Consider the following 20,763-nt stretch of genomic DNA (forward strand, 5'->3'; position numbering starts at 1 on the left):
ATGAGGTGTCAGCTCAGCCCTTCAGCCTGCAAAGCTCTGCCTGTGCCCTAGAGGCTGCTGGTGTTGGTCCTGCCACTGCCACCTCCTTTCACACTGTTGAGAATTTCTTCAGCGCAAGCAATAAAAAGGCCGCAAAAACTTTCCATCACCCCCAAGCCCTTTTTCTTTCCCTGCTCTTACCTTGCAGAGAAATGGAGGACTAATTAAATACCAATGTGGTCAAGCTGGGCAGGTGTGATTGAAAGCACATCAACTCTGCACTGAGAACATCAACTCTACTGCAAGGCAGTGGATTATTGCGATAAATTTAGGGATAATAGTCAGTCCTTCTACGTGCTAATCCTCTCTGCTACCGACTCCCTCTGTGGCTTTCATAACCCACCTCAGCTCTGTTACCACTCAGGTTTCCCCTCTGAGAAATAATGTTCAACTTTCATGCATGGAGTAGGTGGATCAGCTTTAATTAAGATTTGTTGAGCACTTTGTTGATAAGCTCCCTATAAAGCTGGTTATTATTTATTATTAACACAGATATTCTTAGCGCCTGAAATGAATAATGCCACAACACTGGGGATCTTCTGGGAAACAGCCATGTGGAAGGAGACGGCATGTGTTAACAAAGGCTTTGTCAAATTTCTTCTGGCTGCAGTTTGCGAGGCAGCGTGTTCGTAAAGCCTCCTTTCCAAAAAAGAAAAATAAATAAATACGATTTGAGTTGCTGTGAAATCTTAAATGTTCCTGGAAGTTAAGCCCTAATTCTGCACAGGACTTGTGGCTCTTGCCCACTTGCTGGATTGCTGGCAGAGCCTTCAGCCGGGGTTTTGCTCGGTGTGGTGCAGCTGTGCGTGCATCTATCAGCTGCATGGGCACAGCTGCTCTCACGCTCTGTGAAATACCTCGTCTCCGTGAGCACTTAGATCCTCGCAGTGCTTTTGGTAAGGATTGCTGCGGGTTCCTCCGCTGTGGCAGGGAGCTGAGCTGGGTGAGGATGCGGGAAGGCTGCAGCCCGTGGCACAGGTTGGCCTGGTGGCAAGTGCAGCTGAAGAGCCTCATTTCTGAAAGGTACCAAAGACATGAATTGGAGCGGGTACGGCTGCGCTCGCACTGTGTTGCTGTGTGGGTGCCCTTTCAGCAGCGTGAGCATCTCTATTGTATTTTTGGGAGGAGAAGGCTGTTAATTTAGCTCTTAAATGTCACTGCTCTAGTGGTGTAGGAGTGGCCAGATGGAGGGTGCTAAAACGAAATACGGGGCTGGAAAAGCCACCTTGTCCCTGCCCCTGTCCCGGGGCTGGATGAGGGATGCTCAGGGCCAGACTGATGGCAGCGGGCGCTGGCTTAGGGTTGGGGTGCAGGCGCGTTCCCTTAGGGCTGTGGCAGGACCCCTGATGTGGGTCTCCGTGGGCATCGCCGGGTGCCTGCGGTGCCTCCTGTGTCCCCAGCTGTGGGTCCTGCTCCCTCACACCTGGGGTGAGCTGTGATGTGCGGCTGCCCGATACCTTGCCTAACTCTCCTTTGCAGCAAAGGCAGCAGCCTGCTGCTGTCTCTTGCCTTCAACAAGCAGGGAGACCCAGCCCAGCTGATGGTTGTCCTTCTTGTAGGAACTGTTAGGTGCTGAGAGCTGGTAACAAGTCCGGAGGGGAGCGGGGATGCAGAAACCCTTCAGCAGCTTCCTACGAGCTGCCTGTGTTACGTCGCTGCCTGCTCCTGTCGTGGCGCAGCCCCTCCAGTTCGTGCCTTTGGGAGGAGCGGGACCAGCACCTAGCTTCCAGCTCTGCCCTCCCCGGCCTAGCTGCGTTTGCTAATTCCCTTTCTCGTCTTACAGAGCTGTGAATTTTATGCTGTTAAGTCCCAGAATGGTGTTTAGTTCGTTGCTGCTGAAGCCGTGGTGCTGCAACACTGACACATGTTTTTAGTCTAGTCCCTGATTTTCTTCGGCATTACCTCCGTCGAGAGGTTTTCCCCCATGCTGCATTTGTGCATCTGATCTTTGCTTTTGCTTTCTCCAAGGGTAGTTCTTTGCCTTGTTTTTACTGCTTTTCTTTTTATTGATCTGTGGGATTTTTTTTTTTGAATTTTTCTTCAGTTTATCAATTCTGATCATGACCTCTAGAGTGCTTCTAGCTCTTAACTGCTGGGCGTCCTTTCAGGTTGTATAAAAGTAATTTCTCTTTCATTCTGCAGGCCATGAATGGAAAGGATGAATAGAAGCAGACCTGGACAGAGCTCCAAGGGTCCCTGTGTGACGTTTTCTCCCTTTGCAACAGGGAATCGCTGAAAGCTACCCCTGGAGTGCATGCGTGGGTGAGTTGCTTTGTTTTTCTTCTCCAGCCAGTACTGCGCCTCGTTAAGGTGAGCTCACCTCGTCTCAATTCTTCTGGGTTGCCAAAAAGCCTCTGAAGGATATGGGGAAAAGCCTGCTCTAGCTCCCTTGTGCTGGCTGGAGGTGCGATGGGCAGCTCTCTACAGGGGGAATTGTGCCTTGTTTCTGAAGGCTCGGGTGATTCTCAGGAGCTTTCATGAATCTCACTGAACACAGCGTGTGTTCTGCAAGCTGGGCTTTCGCTAGGCCTGGCTGGCTCAGCTCGGGGCAGTTCTCCGGTCCCTCAGCCCAGCTTCTCCTCTGACAGCCCCCCAGGCAGCGCTCCTTCCCCGGCCACGTGCAGTCTGCGCGCTCAGCAGGCGCCGCCCGGCTCTCGGTCTCACCGCGGGCTGAGGAGGGTGAGGCAGGGACGAGCAGCCTGGGAGGTGTGCGCAGCTGCTCCAACAAAGCTCAAACAGCAGAAGCCCCTCTGCGTTGGTGGCCCAGGGGCGTGCGCGGGGGACGTGGGTCTGCAGCGTGTTGCTGTACTTCCCTCGTAGCTCAGTCCGCAGTGAGGCAGGCTTGGCTGTGTGTGACTGAGGCGGTAAAAGTGCATCTTTCTTCCCCTGCAGTCCTAAGGACGTTCCTTGTGGGGTTACTCCACTCTGGATTAAAACTGACTTGCTCTGGCGTAATTAATTATAATATTTCTTTTATCCCTGAGTGGTGTCTCCCTGTGGGAGCAGTTGGAGGATGCCTCGTTCCAGCAGCGCTCTGCTTGTCACCTTCGCAGCGCAAACTGAGCTGAGGAGGAGGAGTTGCTTTAACTGATGAAATAGCCTTAATTAGGGAAAATGTCACTGTCCAGACAGTGCTCTAACTGCCCCCAAGTTTTGTCAGTATGGAGCTGCTGTGTTCAACTTTTTGAAGGTGAAGGGGCTGGTCCTCTTACGAAGTGTGCTTCAGTCCACTGTAACATCTTCCTTTGCACATCTGTGTAACTGGGGGGTGAAACTCAGGCCCCCAGAATTCAAGGAGAGCTCAGGGTTCCTCTGTTTCTCATCCCTTCCACCTCTCAAGGCTGGTAGCTCGAGGTGCCTGGCCACGGCTGCTGCCTCTGGCTGTGCTTCATCACCAGCGTAAGGGAGAAGCTGTGCAGTGCTAGTTCTTGTGTTTGAGCAATAAACTCCATGGCTGGTGTCGGCACCCTGACCAAATTTCAATTCCAGGGAAGAAAATTCAGCCTCCCCAAAGCACGCCTGTGATTTCTGTTGGATTTTTCCTCATTTCTTGCAGCAGGGGCTGTGTGCTGTAGCTAAATATCGGTGGAGAGGTTGTGTTCCACTCTGGATACAGTTGAGTCTTGCTGGTGGATAAATTGCAGCCTGAATCCAGGTTGTAAAGCCCTCTGGGCTTCACAGGATGCGAGAGGCTGTAGTTTATCCCAGGTGCGGGTTTGCGGATAAGTCGGGAGGATTTTCAGTGAGCAGGCTGTAAGAGTTCTGGTTACGCTGGTTGTCTGCACAGCCAGACTCCCTGGCAAATAACTGAAAGGCCTGCTGCAGAGAGAGACAGAGGAAGACGGGAGGGTGTTTCAGAAACCTCTGGGTCACTGGGATGGGGGAAGGACGATGCAGATGTTGGTCTGAAAGACACCGAGCCAGGTATACTCCTTTAAGCCCCTACAGAAAAGACAGTTTTTTGTCTTTTTTTAACAGCTGCCTATTTTGAACCAAAATAGTTGCTTTAATGAGAGTTTTTAAAGGTTTAACTGTTAATTTTAGAATTTTTATTTCAAGCATGCTTTCATAAAATTAACTTTTTCGACGCAGAACGCTTTAATGTCTTCCGTGTTGGTGCTCATTTGCAAGAAATCTATGTGCAATTATTTCTTATGTACCAGTTAAATCTATCAGCCAACAGATGTCAAGTGTAGCAAAAATGCTATAATAATATTATGGTCTAATAATAGTTATAATGATTCTAATTACCTGGCACGGCTTTTGAGAGAGGCAGATTTGGAAATCAGTGCAAATGAAATGTTTAACCTTGAACCGCAGAAGGAGAAAATGGGCACTCGCACGGCTCCTTGGGCTGCAGCCCTGCCCCCCCAGCAGACACCCCCTGCCCGTCCTTTCCTCGAACGAATTGGAGGGACGCCCTGCTCCGGTTGGAAGTGTTAAACCCTCCTTCTCGGCACGCCCAGGGATGGAGAAGAGCGCTGTAGGTGAGCAGCGTTCTGGAAGTACCTGTAACTGGGAGGCTCGCCCGTTCTGAGCCTCGTGCCGCAGCCTAGCCGCGCTTCCCGAGCGCTGCTGCTGCCTGCTGATTGCGATGCACGCGGCTTGCTCCTGCCTTGGGAGGGCTGCGGGAGGCTCAGCAACCTTCATCCTTTATGCCAGCCGGTCGGGCTGCTCCTAAGCGTCAGGGAGGCTTTGACGCAGCCTGAGAGGCGCAGAGCCGGCCCCAGCCTGCCTTGGTGCTGATGGGAGAGCGGCTCTGGGGGCGGGTGGGCAGCAGTGCCTGGTCCCGAAATGCCTGGTCCCCGCGGAGCTGGGAAGGAGGGAACACGTCAGCAGGTAGGGGACAGCCGCACTGCTGGGCACGCGAGTTCAGCGCTTGCTTGGCCTTCGACAGCCAGGACCTGCGTGGGCCCTAGCGGAGTCTCTGGCCCCAGTGCGGGAGGGGTGCTCTGTGTGCTTCTGTGCAGCTCCCGGTGCACCTCTACCAGTTTTTCCTTCAGGAAGGATCCTGGGCAGCTTTTTCGTACATTCAGGTGGTTTTTGGCCAACGTTGTCCTGTGCTGTGTGTCTCGGGGGGCTCAGAGCTTGATGCATAATGGATTGCTCCTTGCCACAGCTGCTCGCTTTAATTTTGTGATGCGAAGTTGGTGAGGAGTCCGTGGTTCACAGGGAAGGATCCATTACACAGAGGAAGCCCAGGATAGGCTGGAAGTTGACAGCTTTCAATGATTATATGCCAGGCTGAACTTTTTGCCTCTAAATAATAGATTCAACATGCTGGTAGCTCAGCAGGGCCACCGGGAATTCAGCTGTCGGTTGCTGATCCCCAGCACGGGCAGCAGCTGTGAATCTTTTATCATGTTTCTGTAAAATGGATCCAGGTGTGTCCTCGCAAGGTTTCCTTTTCTCTTTCTTGTAGGCTGATGCTCTCTGCTTCTCATGAAAGAGAGCGTTGCACGCTGGGCAGCTGCAGCCCCCTTTCCTTGGGGTTGTTGCCGGTGAGGGCTTGGCCATCCTTGCGTTTGGGAAGGTTTGCCTTCGGGCTGGGGCTTGTCTCTGCCCGGTGTACCGCCATGGAAATCGGAGCTGCCCGCACAGCCTCTCCCAGATGCGTGTGAAAGAGGACACAGGCGTGGGCTACTCTTGTTCAAAGAAAATGATTTCTCAGAGTAAATAATTTGCCAAAGAACCCTTGGCATCGCCCCAAATGCTATTAAGGAAAAGACAGACCTTGGGTCTCCTCAAGCCTGAGCTGTGAGGCTCATGCAATATTCACTTGCTGCTTTGCTTCACGAGCGTCAGGCGGTGCTGCTGTGACGGGTGCTGACTCGTTGACCTGCCTGTGCTTTTACCCCCGGAAACCAAAGCTCCCTTGGTTTTTCTGCTCCACGTAAACGTTAGCACTGTAGTTCTCATGCTGCATGCCACGAGAGCGCTGTTGGGCACCCCTTTTATCAGGCTGTTGAGATTCCCTATCCTTGCAGGTCTGAATCCTCTGGCCTGGTTTCCGAAGGACACAAAGGCACGTGCTTGCGTTGCCTTCCTCTCTCTCACTCTTCCCGCTCCCTCCCGGTGTTTTCCAGCACTCGCCAGTTTCAGGCCGCCAAGGAGCTCTCAGAGAAGCAGAGTTCCTCCCGGTTTGCCCCGGGCATCCTCCCCAGGGACAGAGGCTGTGTGGATTCACCTCCCGTAGGCACCAGAAACCTGGATGGGAGAAGGAGCAGGCCCCGGGCACCTGCTGAGGACGGGAAGGCACCGGCAGGAGTTCGCCCTGGCGCCCTGCTGGGGAATGCTGGCTGCGCCGCTGTCCTTGTGGGAGAGGGTTTGGTGTAAGGGACCGTGTGTGAAGCCAGTGTGCGGGGCTGGATCTTCCCAGCCACGTTAAACGTGTTCTGTAGTTGCTCTTCTCTTGCTTTTCTGCTGTTTCCGTGCATTTTTGGCTCTCAGACTTCAGGCGCATCAGCCTGTGTGGGGAGTGTGTGACAGGTGCTGGGGGAGGACATGAGGTCACCCTTCTCTTTCCACTGCTTCTGCTGTTGTCCTTCTTCCACTGCTGACTCTTCTGCTCCTTGCAGTTCTTGTGCTGGATCTCTCCTGCACACAGAAGAGCACAGGCACCTTCTGGGCTCGTCCGACTGTGCCGGCACACCCCAAACCCCAAACGAGCTCGTGCTGGTCTCCCGGGGGCTCGGGGAGGCCGCCCTTCCTGCTCGCCGGGCGCCAGCACGCGCTTCCTTGCGTGGCGCCCGGTACGTGGAGAACCTTCTCGACAAGGTGCGGAGGAGCCCTGCAGCACCTCTCTGCCTCATCGCCTCCACCTCTCATTTCAGTTTTCATCTGTAAACATCTCTTTGCCCTTGCTAAACACTCTGTCTCAATTTCTCTGCGAGAGGATTGTGTAATTTGTAAATGTTTTAGGATGCTGTTTGAAGGATCCGATATGAAGCCGTATTTCAGTTACTGTAATGATCTGCTAATGTGGGCATATTTCAAAGGCAGGCTAAGCAGCACTGTGGGGCTTAATTAAATTTTGTTTTTCAAGTAAGCATCAAGATAGGCAATAACAAATGGTGGACAATACAGCCCAAATTCACTCCGTTTCCTTTTCCAAGACTGTGAAGGTGAAAATGTGTAACCCCTGAAATGTACTTGGCCAGCTCACAACTGCAGCCTTAGTGCAGCTACTTCTGGGGGAGTTCTTCCTTTGTAGTTGGAATTAATTTTCTTGATCTCCTCCTGCCCGCAAAATAAACTGTTACACTATGCAAAATTTCCAGCGGGAGCCTTGAGTGAATTAGATTCTGCTGGAACCTCTGGTCTTAAAAGGTTTTAAAAGCAGCGTTATTGCTTAATGCGTGATGGCTCGCGGAGACGTGTCCTTGGCAGGGTTAGCAGCTGAAGAGCCGGGCGCGAGGCTCTCGTTCCTGCGGTGGGAAGCAGCCGGCTGGGTACAGGTGGGGTCAGGAATAAGCCAGTGGTTTCAGGGCGCTCCTTTCCTTTTCTTCCAACGAGCGTGGAGCAATCAAGTTCAAAATGTGTGCAGGGAAGCTTGCAAAGTCTGCTCAACAGCAGCAGGAGGCTGTCAGAAATCATAGTGGCACTCGCAAGGGTGGCACTTTTACAAGTTTTGTGGGGGGAGAGAAATTCACTGGTGATGCTGTAAATGAGTTCCTTTGTTTGGGATTTTGCAGAGCATCGCTTTAGGAGAGAGCGAGCTTGCTGGCTGGAGCATCTTTGAGTCCTAGCTGGTTTTCTGTTGGCTAGCGTGGTTTTTGTTCCCTTCATTGTTCAGAAAATTCTCCATTGTTTAAGAACACAATCGGAATTTGCTGAGGAAGTCAGTGCGGGTGCCCTGGAGCTCCTCAGCCGTTTGATTTCTCTCTGAAATCTGCTCAAGTCAGAGAGCTGGAAATAAGTAAACTTTTCAGAGGAGGCCCTGCTGTCCTCTGCTCAGAGATGGGAGTTTGAGCCGAGGTAAGGGTTTCTGCCTGAAGCCTCGCCTGCCTGCAGGTGCACCTCCAGCAGCACGAGGGTGGCTGGTAGGAAACAGCAATCCTGTCCGAGTCAGGCTGGCAAGAGAGAGCTGTGCAGCTGATGCCAGTCCCTGTGGCTGGCGAGAAATCCTGGTACAGACAAAATGGTGTCTAAATATGACTTGTCAGGAGGCATCAGATGCTCTTTCAATAAATTCTGGGAAAAAATGGCTGCTGAGGCCTGCCTGCCTTGTACTTCCCACGTTCTTTGCTTTAGGCTTGCTGTTTTTTTTTTTTCCTTTCCTGACTTTGTGTGCAGTGTCAGTCAGGGCTCTGTTGCAGGGTTTTGGGGCAGGCAGCTGCTTTTTGGTGACTGGCAGCAGTGTCTCCTACTTCTCTCCTCCTTCCTTTAGATCCCCTGCCTTCCTCCTGTTCCTCCTCACTTTGATATGAGGTAACCTCCTTTGCAGATTAGAGAGCTTTCCATCCAAGAACCTCAGGCCTCCTGCAGACAAACCTTTCTGGGGCCAGTGTTCATCTTCTGCAGCAGGAGAGCTTTTCCTGGCTGCGGTCCGTCTCAGGTGAGTGACACCCCTTGAAGCCCGCTGCCATTTGGGATACCTGGAGCCGGTCGATGAGTCCTGGGCTGGGGATTGCCTCTGCGCAGAGCTGTGAGTGCTCAAGCCTGGCGTTTGCAGGGGCAGGGGGGTGGGATTTGGCTTTCCAGGCCGCTCCTGGGACCCCGAGCGGTTCGATGGCTGAAGTGGGAGCTCGCCAGGCTGTCCTCGGAGAGCTTGGGGATGGAGCTGCTGAGCCGGGAGCAACAGCAAAGACCTCTCACGTTGATTTTGGCACCCGCTAATTAAGTGTGCAACGGTGGTGGCAAAAATGCTGCAGGCAGGGCCAGCAAAGGGCAGACCTGTGGGGCTGATCCCCCCGGCAGGGCCAGCGCTGGGGGCCGGGGCCTGGCCTTCGGTGGCTCTTGCAGGAGCGTGCAGCACGTGGGGCCCGCGAGGGCCTGGGCTGAGGGGAGGGCAGGGCGCGGGGAGCTGTGGTGGTGCTCGGGAGGGAACCCAAAAGGGTTCTAGGACTGGTTTTTATGTCATTAATTCAGTCCGTGTGAATTCACTTGTAGTTTGATTCTTTTAAGTATTCTCGTCTTATTTTCTCTGCTTCTTATTTCCATCTCAGTTGTGTTTATTCTAGTGAAACAGCTTTGTTTTCTTTTTTTTTTCCCTTAAAGGTGTTTTATTCAGGGAGCTGGCTTGTCCTGTGCTGACAGGAGGCCCCTGGGCTTTTCCGAGCTGCCTGGGGGCTTTGCCAGCGCAGCCCTGGTGGAGCTGACGTTGCCTTGGTGGGCACTGCCTCCCGCAAGCAAACCAGCCCCGCGCCTGCTCCTGCCCGCTGCCTTGTTTAGCAGCTCCCCCTAACCCCGCAGGGCAGGAGCAGAGATGATGCTGGCCCTTCGTGAGCGGCCAGGCGGGCAGGGCAGTGCTGCTCACGCTGAGGTTTGGCCAGGGAAGTAGAGCTGAAATCTCTGCTTTTGCTTGGAAGGTTTCAGGTCCAGGTTCTGGCTTTGTAACTGCGAGGTTACCCCCTCGGAAAGGTGTCGGTAAGGCTCGCGGGGCCTCGTGCTGTGGCTGCAGGGAGAGCAGGTAAAGGGTAGGAGGGAGGAAAACACGGGAGGGAGATGAGGATGATGAGTGAGGGGTGGAGGAAGGAAGCTGAGGTGAAGGAGGGGGAGAGGCTGGCTGGGAGAGGAGCAGCGCTCGCTCCAATCCTGGTGACCCACCGCAGGCTGGCAGCGCTTTGTGCTCTCAGGGCAGGTCTGCAAACGTCAGCCTTCGTGGTGGCTCCCTCGGGTGGGCACGGTGCTGTGCCGCGGGGCGAGGAGCGTGAAGCTTCTGGGCTCGGAGGAGCTGCAGCCTGGAGCAGTAGCTGAAAGCCCAAGCCCTTTTTAGTAAGGGACGCTGCTGATGGCTGCCTCGCGGGAGGTGCTGCCCAGGACCGAGGCGTGGTAAAGGTGAGGAGTGCTCTGCTCTTCGTGTCGCCTGGCTCTGGCGCCGGCCAGCTAGGTTTCCTGGAGTTTCCTTTGGAGTCTGGCAGCCTGCTGCTTCAGGGAGCACAGCGGTCTCGTAAGAGTTGATTTGAGCTGACACATGACAAATCGTTTCTGCTGGTGGGTACTCGAGGCGGGCTGCTAGCTGGCAGCCTTGGCTCTGCGGGCACCGGGGAAGCTGGGCACGGCGAGCCTGCCCTCCTCCTGCTCGAAAGCACCAGCAGAGGAGTGCTCTTGTGGGCCACCTCCTGTCCCAGCCTCCTTTTTGCTGGTTGAGTTGTGCTGTTTGCAGAGATTATTAATGGTGCTTATGTGCTTAAGGTGCTCTTTGTGTTTGTCGTTGTGCTCCGGCGTGCGGGGCAGAGCCTGCCTTTCTGGCTGCCACGAAGGACGCTCTGTTGGGTTGCTTTGCTTTTGGGCACCCTTTTAACTCTGCAGTGAGGAGTGGAATATTACTGTCCTCGGCAGAATTTAGTATCTAGTAGTGTTACCTAAAAAGTACACATCCCCTGTGAGATGCTGTAAATACGTTTTATCTCTTCTATTACCTCTGGTTTCCAGAATATGTCCCCTAAGCATTTTAATCTTGTTTTCCAGGCATGTCTCAGGGTGAGGAATCGCTCCTATTTGCATCTTTGGGAGTAATTACTATGTTCATTAATTTTGTCTCATCCTTGCTGTCCATCTATTATTGCTTCCAAGAGAAAAAACCCTCTGTAAATCTCCGCTGGAACGGGACTGACTGCTTGGTTACCAGGAGGGCCGGCCGTGCCTGCAACGGGTCTGGGTGAGAGCATCCCTGAGCCGTGCGTGTCGGCTCCTCCAGCGCCGCTGGGACGTTCTTGGCCCCTCCGAGCCTGCCAGATGCCCGGGCTGGCTCCGTGCTCCTGGCCCACGGGTGACAGGAGGCGGCAGGGCGGGCGGGACGGCTCTGGGTGGTCACGGCACGCTGGGAGCACGGGGGTGAGGTGGGAGGCTGGAGGTCAGGTCTGCTCAACCGCCCAGGCAGCGCTTTGCCTCCTGAAGTGCCTTGCCTGCAGTGCCCGGCTGCTGTTCTGAAACAGGGATTAGGGAGGACAATGAGGGAAGCGTCCGTCAGCTGGCCCTCTTTTGTCCGGGGACTAAAAGCCAAATCGGAGGTTCTTGTAGAAGTGCTGTTTGCTTTGATCCTTTTTTGCTCTTTGAGTACAGACTCAAAGAGTTGGGGACTGGAGGCCACTTTAATTATTATTTCATCCTGTACAGCAAATCAAACGTCCGCACTATTTACTGCATAAATGGCAGGGTCCTTGCCTCGCAAAAACCGTGCTGTCTGCCCCCGCTGCTGCAAACCCCCGTAGGTGTGCGTAGCCCTGCCGGCCGGGTTCTGGGTGCACCCAGATTTCTCGCTGCCTGGCTCAGGGTCTGTGCCAAAGCGTGTCTTGATGTGTGACATCTGTGGTCACTGGGAGTCACTGTGGAGGCTGTCATTGGAACAGCCTTGATCCAAATGGCAGCCTTATTTAGAATGTATGTAGAATTTCAGCTGCTCTAAAAGCTTTGGAGAATAATTTGTCCCTCGTGTGAAAACTCGGCCTGCCGGAGGGGACAGGGGCAGCCTGTGGCCTTCGTGGGAGAAGCCCCCTCCGTACAAGCGTGTCCTGCAGTGGGGTTCCCCTGTCCCCGCCTGACAGAGCGAGACGGGGCTGTGGCACTGCCAGAGCAGAGAGGAAGCGGCTCAGGATTCTCCCCTGTCAGAGCAGAGAGAAGGGTGCTGCACATGCCTCTTTTCCCACAGCCTAACGGGTGTTAATGCCCCCAAATCTGCTGCCATCTCTTACAGCACGCAGGGAGATGCCGAGAGCCCTCGCTGGCTTCACAAGGGGCTGCTCAGCGAGGCTGGGGGACACGGGGCCGGAGCCGAGACACCGCTCGTGGCTGAACCCCGTGGCTCTGAGGAGCAGTGGGTGCAGTTGCAGGTCTCGGCGGCAGTCTGTGGGCGTGGAGCAGTCCTACCGCGTGGAGGGCTTACTCTGAGCGGCCCCCCACGCTTTGGTTTAACAAAGAAAAGAAAAATAATAATGGGGTGTGTGGAGAGGTCAAAGGGTCAAAGGCCGTGTCTGTGCCCCTGCTCGGTTCTCCGTGGGTGCCTGAGGCAGGGGCTGCTCTCCCTCCCCTTCCTGTCCCCTGGGACGTGCGCGGGGACCCGGTCTCTCTGTGACCCTGTGTTCTGCATGCCCGTGTCCCGGACTCGCAGCTCACGGGGCTGCACAGCGTGGTGCTGGCACCTTCCCCGTGGCGAGGAGCCACATGGGCCCTCAGCCCTTCAGCGTGGCGCCCGGCACGGCTCTATCTCGTAACCTCTGCTGGGATTGCTGAGCTGAGCAGAGGCAGACTCCCTAATTTGTCCCCGTGTCGCGAGGATTTAAGATTGAGCAGCTCTTTGAAGCCTCGGAGCAGCCTGTTCTGCGGTGACAAGGTGGAGATGAGCACCGGCGTGGCTTTCCTTCCCCAAGGAGAAGGCTCTGTGGCACAGATCACAAGCGGCGGCTCTGCGGCTGTTTGAAGAGACCAGCAGGATCGCAGGGACTGGCTCTCTGCGCGGCATCAAAGCCCGCCCGTCTGAAGCGGAGATGCTCGGGAACTCGAACTCGGCGTCCTTCATGTCTGGGCAGCAAAAGGCGAGGAGGTCTCCGAACCCGGAGCCACTCGGCGGATCAAAGCTCGGCGTGGCGGAGGCTGATGAGGCGCAAGTCGAGGCTGCCCCGCGGAGGTCACAGCCCGGGCGGGCGATCGGGGCTGTCCGGCAGCGGAGCCAGGCCCCGGGGGGATCCGTGCAACCTTCCCGGGTGCCGAGGGCTCGGGCCCGTGTCTGCCCCAAGAGCACCCACGGGTGCGCCGGGCCCCGCAGCACCCCAGCGATCGCTCCAGGCGTGTCCTGAAAGCGGAGCTGAACGGGCTGTGGCAGCTGTGAGGCAGCGATAGCTATAATTAAAAGGATGCTGCACTGTCATATTTCCATCTTTTTTTTTTTCCCCGTGCACTGCTATAAGAAACACCTAAAATAGCTCTATCTGACAAGAGATTAGAGGAGGAAAGTATTTTTAAGTTGTGGACTCTGTGCAGTTGGTGGTGCTTTCTGTGCAGGCAGTTCTCTTGCTTCTTCCCTGATTTTTATTACGCTTGAAACAGTGCCCAAGGACAAATGAAGAACGGGGTATCTTGATCCTAGGTGTGGTGTCAGCACCTGTCTGTAAGCATCTCACAAGCAGAAAGGCGAAAAACCATCCCCCAAAGTAGAGGAGGCAGATGATGAAGTACAGGAGAGGGGAGGAATTATCTTCTCTTTTAGCTTCTCCTCTCTGTGCCGTTAGTTCTGCACTTGCAGTCTTTGGAGCTCTTTGCTATTTTAAATTTCCTTCAGAAAAAATTGCTTACCGCACGCTGCCTGCTGCTGGCTGCCCGTTTTCTTGCTTTGGCTTCAGAGGGTGGGAGCTGCCGTGCTTGGGGAGCACGAGGTGTTTTTTAACCTTGGTGGGAAATGCCTTGCTAGCAGCATGGGAATCACGAGAGTTGCTCCTGGACTGGTCGTACAGCGAGCGGGGTGTGCGGGGCAGCCGTGCGTGCGCTGGTGCGGGGGCTGTAGCACATCGCTGTGCAGGCTGGCACAGACACCGATGATATTCCTGTTAATTTTTTTAACATCTTGACTGAGTCTCTTTAAGGGGAAGCCGACAGCTGAAGAGGGGAAGTAGGTTTTTACTCAATACGAGAGCCACAGGTGAGCAGCAACAACTTGGGAAGTGCAAAAGGCTGTTCCCAGAGGGGCTGGGGTTGCCTGCGCCCTGGCAGCTGCTCTGTGTGGTTTCCTTGGTGTTAAAGGGACCCAGTTCTCCAAGCTCGTTGCCCCTTTGGGGGAGAGGGTGACAAAAATGCGCTGCATGCTGGCAGATTCCCAGGTTAGTCCAAGCCGAGACGCCCAGGGGCTGATGGAAGCGATAGGTGCAGCTAGGGGGGAACTAGCGCTTGGTATCCAACCGTGCGTGGGGGCTGCAGCGAGGAGCAGGAGAAGGGAAGAGGCGTGGGCAGGAGGAGAGGCGGTGGGTTTGGGAGGACGGGGAGGGGGTGAGGCAGAGCAATGCCCTGCGGTGTGGCTGAGGTTTTGGAGAGGGTTTTGGCAGTGAGAGCTGCTCCCGTGTTCGTCTTCAGCAAGGTGTTTGTCCCCAAGGTCCCCGCGCGCCTCCCTCTCCAGGCACATCCGACGTCGGTGTAAATCTGAGCTCCTGCAGCCGTTAGCCCCGGCGCTCTGCCGAGCGAGGCCCTCGCGTGCGTGTGCAGGCAGGCGTAGAGCTGTCCCGCTGGGGTGAAAGCATTGCTAGTCAATAAGAGGTGACAAATCCCGGCCTCTGGCTCTGCGTGCCGCACCCGGAGGCGAGCAGGAGCCCCTCTGTCATCGCCGCCAGGGAGCTGCGGGCCGGGCGCAGGGACGCCGGCAGCCGTGCTCAGACTTCAGGCATCCAGAGAAGAAAGCTGCACTCTCGCCCTCTGGAGAGCAGCATTTTCCACAAACGCTGAAGTTTCTGAAGGAATTTAGGAAGTAAAATTAATTAATAGACTAAGTGATGTTCGATGTTAAACGGCATGCGGTTGTTTGTATAAACAGTGTTATTTAAGTGACTAATTAGGCTTTGAATAATGCTCCGCAGGCCTGGTTAGGACTGTCGGTGCTGCTGATGTGTCTGCTGGGAATACCCAAAGGAGGGAGAAGGGCAGCGGCATCCCCCGCTCCCCCCCGCGCTTCCCCCGTCGTCTTCAGCAGCGCCAGGAGCAGCCTGGCCTGTGCCGAGGCGCGCTGGCTCCGGGTGCTGTGGTTGGGTAGACAGGGAAATATCTGTGGGTACAGCACAACGGGAGGAAAAATAGCAGCAGCAGGAGGAAACGGGAGGACTTGGAGGAGAAATGAAATAGCGAGGAGGCTTTCTGTGCAGTGGAGAAGCCTGGGCTGGGTGCAGCGGAGCAGAGAGGTGTTGAAGGGAGTTTGTCCCCCAGGAGTGCGGCACAGGGGGAACAATTCTTACAACAGGCAAATAGGAGATTTCTCTTGCCACCTTGGTCATCCCAGGCAGTCGTGGGACAGGAGGATTTGAGCCTGGTGTCTCCTGCGCTGGAGAAATCCCCTCTCTGCTCTCAGGGCAGTGCAGCGTTAGGTGGCATCACCTAAGGTTAGGCTGAGCAGGTAGCTGGTAAGTGTTATTCGTATTTTTTGTTGTGTTTTGTTAATAGTGGCTGTAAAAACTGCATGGCACAGCGGGAGGTGCCAGGCTGTGCCCGCACGTGTTCCTGTTGTGCTGGCCCTTGTCCTCCCTGCACGGCTTCACTCGTGGGACCGCGTGGGGCGAGCCGTGGGGCACCAGCAGCAGCCGTCCCTCCGCGGGGCACGGCGTGGCACGGGGCCTCTTGCAGCCCCCGGCCCCTCTGGGCTGCCCTGCCATCATCTGTCCAAGTCAGGGGCTCAGCCGAGTGCCTGGGACGTGAGTTCCCCTACGAGGGAGAGAAAGCTGCCTACCCGAGTGACCGCATGCCTCATTTATTGGCTCACTTTTGGCCTTTGGGACTCAAAATTTCTCTCCGTGCCGTGGTCCAAGTTCAGACCTTCTGCTGAAGGTCAGGGCAGGACCTGCTGGCTCAGGGCAATCTGTGCCTGAGCAGCAGAGTTCCTGCTGCTATTTATTGGTGTAAACGTAGAAGCGTGGCAGCCTCGCTGTGTGGGTTCTCTGTAGGCAGCAGATCTGGGAAGGTGTTCCCACTACTTCTTCCTTGCGTAGGAGTGCTTTCAACACACCACAGCGCAGTCCTGGTAGGAGTAAATGATGAGGAGCAAGCAAGAAGAATAAATGTTTTAGAAGTAATTTTCTAAGCAATATCAACAGGATGGTTTGTAGCGCAGTTGCGTGCCCTCCCTGCTGCAATCTGGCGCCGTACGAGGTGCTTTGCAGACAGGCTGTGCCCGCTGTCCTCTTTCACCCGAGGCTTTGTGCCGAGGTTGGCCCTCTGGCAGGGCTGGTGGCTCTCGGCAGTGGGGCTCTGTTGTTTTTACCAGCTAAAAGGAGCAAATTTTCTGGCCTTACTGAGACCCTTGTAATATCTCCGCTGTCCTAGCGAAGCCAGCTCTTGCAGACAGTCCCCTGGGCAGGTTTGCTGTGGACGCCAGGTTATCGGCCCTGGCTTCTTGACCAAAGTCAACAGGTGAGCCTGTCTGACCACCTGGGTGGGTAGCCATCCCCAGGTAGGCACGTCCGGAAAGACTTTTGCTTTCTTAGGAGAGCCGTTGGGCTTTTAATACAGGCAAGTTGTCTCCTTGGGGCTCCCGTCTCCAGATGAGATCCAAGAAATCCCGCGCTTAGTGCCAGAAGCCACAGTGCCGTGTCCATGCAATTGCCGGGCATGGGGAGCTGAGGTGGGTCTTCGGGCCTGGGATCCGCTAAGCACATGCACGGGTCTGTGGCCACCAAAACATTTCCAGGCTGCTTTGTCTTAGCTCGGTTATGAGAGGATGGTTGGATCTGCAGAACTGCCCCGCTCCTCCGGTTGGTGTCAGAGGGCTGTGCAGGCCCGACTGTAAGGAAGGGGAACAAGGCCAACAGGGGTCTTTGGGTGCTGGGCAGCAAACCGAGTGCCCAGTTAGAGATTTTACAGCAGCAGTGAGCCTTAACGACCCAAACTCCTGTTTCAGAGCGAAACATAAATGCTTTAAACATAAGCGTACTAAGCCAAATGCAAACAGTTGAAACATGAGTGTACTAAACAAAAAGTAAGCGATTTACTAAAGCATATTAAAGCAGGGGCTTGAGCACGCCTGTCAAATTGACAAGGGATGGCACCTTCAGTGATTAATGTCACCCGCTGATGGGTCGGGGAAGGTTGCGGCCTCTCTTATCCTCCTGCACCACGTGGGACCTCTCCTTCAGTGGGCAGCACCCCTGGCCCAGCCTGCGGCAGCTACCCCGAGCTGGAGGCGGGCAGCTGCTGTGCCAGGCTCGCTGCTTTGGGGCGCCCGCCCGGCCGACTGCCGCAAGAGAGCTGCGGGTTCCTGGGAGGCTGCGGGTCTGTGGGTGGCGGGCTGCTGGCTGCTGGATCCTCCGGCCGTACCCTGAGGAGGACCTCGTCTACACCGTTCACGAGCGACTGAGTAGGTCAGCACAACGGCGTCACCTGTGAGTAGTCCTCTGGTAGTTCCAAGGAGCGCCGGGTGATAAATCACAGGTTTCTTTGTGCGAGTTGTCACGGGAGAGTCCTGTTGGGCTGCTGTCCCATGGCAGCCCTGAGGAAAGGAGCGTCTCGACACACGCACGATGCTGGCAGAACGTGCCTCCCGGTCTCTCCTTCTCGGCTGTGTTCCACATCACGTAGCATGTCACGCTGCCCTCGCCTCCGGGTGCCAGCCCTGCTGACATGACGTGGTGTTTGCGGCGGGATCCTCTGCCTTGACACTGACTGGAGCATCTGCTGTCCTGTGTGCACGTCTGCAGCCAGACATCCCCAGTCACACAGCGATCTTTAAAACAATTTTCTTAACTGTTCCTGGCAGTCAAACTGGCTTGAACCAAAGAGGCTGTGAGTGCTCGGAGGTCTTCGTGTCACCAGTTCAGCTGAAGCCTGCTTGGGGTGTGTTCATCAATGCCTTTCATCGTCTGGTGGCTCTCCAGTGCTGCCTTATGCTCAGCAAGGGAAGCCTTATGAATAATTTCTGCTCATAGGCACACAAAGTGCTATCGGTGCTTTCGTCCTCATCGGCCGTCTCAGCGAAGGCTGGCTGCGTGGGTACTGTGCCTAAATAGTAAATTTTCAGGCAATTTTGCAGGGCTTACAATTCCCACGCTGCTCCCTTGATCCCTAGATGAGAACGAGGATTAGCTTATTGTTATTGCTTCCTCTTGGCCATAAAGCAGAGCATGGTGAGGGCTGGGGAGCTCGCTGGGATGTTTGTGTGCTCTTACGAAGCAGCTGATCAGAATTCAGATGAGGCTTCGGGTAGATTTATTGGAGTGACACCGTGTGCGCAGTGCACGCTTTGAGTTAGGACATGAAAGAGTGGTGCGTTCCCAGCAGCAGAAGGCATTAATGAAATATGGTCCTGGTACCGACTCCTTTGAACTGTCACCTACAACTACAGCAGCTGCATTCGCGGGGCTGTGCAGCACTTACTGATGTGCAGCTAGCGAAATCGGGGAAATGTCTCTGCTAACAGGGAGCGGCGCGGGGGTGCTGAGGTTTCTGCAGCCGCTGCTGCGAGGGGCTTTTGAAGCCACGGGGCACAGCAGAGCCACGGCACGAGGGCATCGCCGCTTTGGTGGGGGCCTGCTGCCAGGAGCTGAGGCTTCTTTGAGCCTGACACTTTGCGCTCCCGCAATTACCTGGCTTTCTTGGACAAAAAGAGGAGGATTGGAAAAAAACCCGCCCAGCTCCGCGCAAGGGGAATGTGCGTTGCTGGCCGTGCTGCGGAGGCTGTGGTGCCGACTGGCTGCAGCCGGGCGTGGGTGCTGTGACCCCAAATCGACGTCCTCACATCAGCGCGAGCGCTCCCCGTGCAGGTGGGGTCACGGTTACCGTTCCTGCTGCTTTACGCCCTGCAGGGGCGCTTCCAAAACTGCTTTGTGTGATCGCAGTGCTCCCTTTGGAAGTCCTCTCGCACCGTCTGCGTGCGTCTGTCTTGTAACGAGATGTCAGCCTGCACGGGCTTCTCTCCAGGAGCTTCAAACCCCCGTGTTTCACATGTTAGCTCCTCCTGCCTACCTGGGACCCAGGCAAACTGCTAATTGTTGTGCAGATGTCATGTTCCAGGCAGGCATGAGGTTGTAGGCTTTAAAGAGGCTGTGCTGTCACTTGCTACCAGCCTCCTCGGTACACGTGAGCTCTATTTTTACGGGAGTGTGCGCTTTCTTTCAGCCACTGCTTTGTTGAATTTCTTTTTCTTCTTTTCTCTTCTTGTTTCCAGACTTGCAGGTAAAGTTTTGGGGATATGTCTATTTTTCACTATCCCAGTTTTGCCTCTTATTTTGGCTAAAAGAGAACAACCTCTTGCCTGTGTAAAAATAAGTTGTTTCTTCCGAGACGAGCTGAGGGGGGACAGTTTGTCTTGGTCAGTCCGTGTTAGAGGTCGGGGCCGGCGATAGCCAGAAGGGCTCGCAGACCTGCTGGGAGCAGACAGAGTTTGAGCCCACGGGTACGGATCTGGGGTTTCCAGCTCAGGAGCCTGGGTCTCAGCCTGTAGCCTTGTGTTTGGCGGTGTCCTCAGTGAGAAATGGGGACTTCGGCTACAGGTTGTCCTTGCCTGTCATCCGAAATGGAGAGCTGCTCTTCTGCTCTGTAGCCTAAGAAGGGGCCTGGGGGTCCTTCCTGCGGCTGCTTTGTTGCCTCTTCAGAAACAAGGACATCGAAGGAGGCCCAGGATCCACCTAAAAAGCAATTATACTCATTCGTGGGGGGGATTAAAAAAGTTCCATTGAGGGCTGTTGAGGTCTGAGATAGAAACTGCTGTTCAGAGACACCTGGGGTCAGGAATTTAGGGAGCCGCAGAAGCGCACCAGCTGTACTGCCGCGTGCTTGCCTCACTCCCCTGCTTTGTCTCAATGCCCGCCGCTGACCGGTGCGATGCGGGGTTCTGCCTTTTTAAATTCCCTGCTATTTTTGGCAAAAGAAAAAAAAAAAAAAAAAACAAGAAGAGGGAAGAAATAACGTAATGGAGCGAGGAGAAAAGATAGTAAAGGGGGGAAGGAGACGACTCCATTCCCTCCTTGTTCCTGAGGTCCTTTCGGGGGAGGAGAGGCTCTTTGCAGGCAGGAGCTGGCTTTGGGTGCAACTGCGATCCCCCGGGGTCCTCGGTTCCTGCCTGCAGCGGGCCGGGTGCTGCGGCGCAGCTGTGCAGGTGATGGTGTTGGTGTCGGGGTGGTGTCGCTGCTGAGCCTCTTCTGCTTGCCCTGAGCTTTGGGAGAGGGCAGGGGATGGGCTCCTCCGCGCTCATCGCGCTCTGCCCGCTGGCTCTCAGGCGGGACCGGGCTTTCTCCCCTCTGGTCAGCGGTGAGGCGGCGCTGGGCTGGGGGACCTTGGGGCTGACCCTGCGGAGCTGTTGGTGCAGGGCTTGTCAGCTCTGCTCCGGAGACAGCAGTGCCACCAGTGGGAACCAGAGCTTGCTGCCCGGAGGTAGAGGATGAGCCCAAGGGCCTGTTTGGGATCCTGGCTGCCGTCGCAGGAGCTTTCACGGGGCCGGCTTCTCGCAGGTGCGGTTCAGGCTAAGGCCCTTCTGGCCCCAGGGAGGCTTGGCCGAAGAAAAGACTGATGGATTTGGCAGCAAATATCGTGACAGTTCCACTTACAGCACGTTTCCTGTTGTGTGGAAGTAGAAGGCGGTTGGATGCATGGAGGAAGGAAAAAGCCTGCGATGTGATGTGCCGTCCTGATGGACAACAGGGGAAGGAAGATATCTGGGAGTCGGCGTGTATGGGAGGAAATTCTTTAAAACCTGGATAGGAGTAGGAGCAGACTTGATGGAGGGATGAGTAATGAAGGAGTGTTTGAACGGAACTAATCAGTCCCATCTTCTTTCAAAAGACCTCATTTAGTTTAATTTAGCAGCGTGTAAATTTAGAGCCAATCAAAGGAAATACTTCTCCAGCCTGCGTGCTGGCAGGCAGCTCGGCTCCTACCCCGGCG

At 55.2% G+C, this 20,763-nt stretch overlaps 1 protein-coding gene across 8 annotated transcripts in view; it reads left to right on the plus strand.

Moving 5' to 3' along the window:
• Positions 1 to 20,763, plus strand: part of SIL1 (SIL1 nucleotide exchange factor) — a 94,184-nt gene that overhangs the window by 1,856 nt on the left and 71,565 nt on the right. For 6 of the 8 annotated variants that reach the window (XM_083798777.1, XM_083798782.1, XM_083798776.1 and 3 more), the window contains one exon: positions 2,182 to 2,301. In XM_083798777.1, coding sequence (XP_083654903.1) covers positions 2,294 to 2,301 — 8 coding nt within the window. In that variant the 5' untranslated portion in view covers positions 2,182 to 2,293. Of the gene's footprint in view, positions 1 to 2,181; positions 2,302 to 4,359; positions 4,527 to 13,678; positions 13,835 to 20,763 lie in introns of those variants that run through there. The other 2 variants (XM_083798780.1, XM_083798779.1) reach the window with 2 other exon arrangements.

Source organism: Anser anser (assembly GCF_964211835.1).
Source record: "Anser anser genome assembly, chromosome: 14".
In the NCBI taxonomy this organism is placed as follows: domain Eukaryota; kingdom Metazoa; phylum Chordata; class Aves; order Anseriformes; family Anatidae; genus Anser; species Anser anser.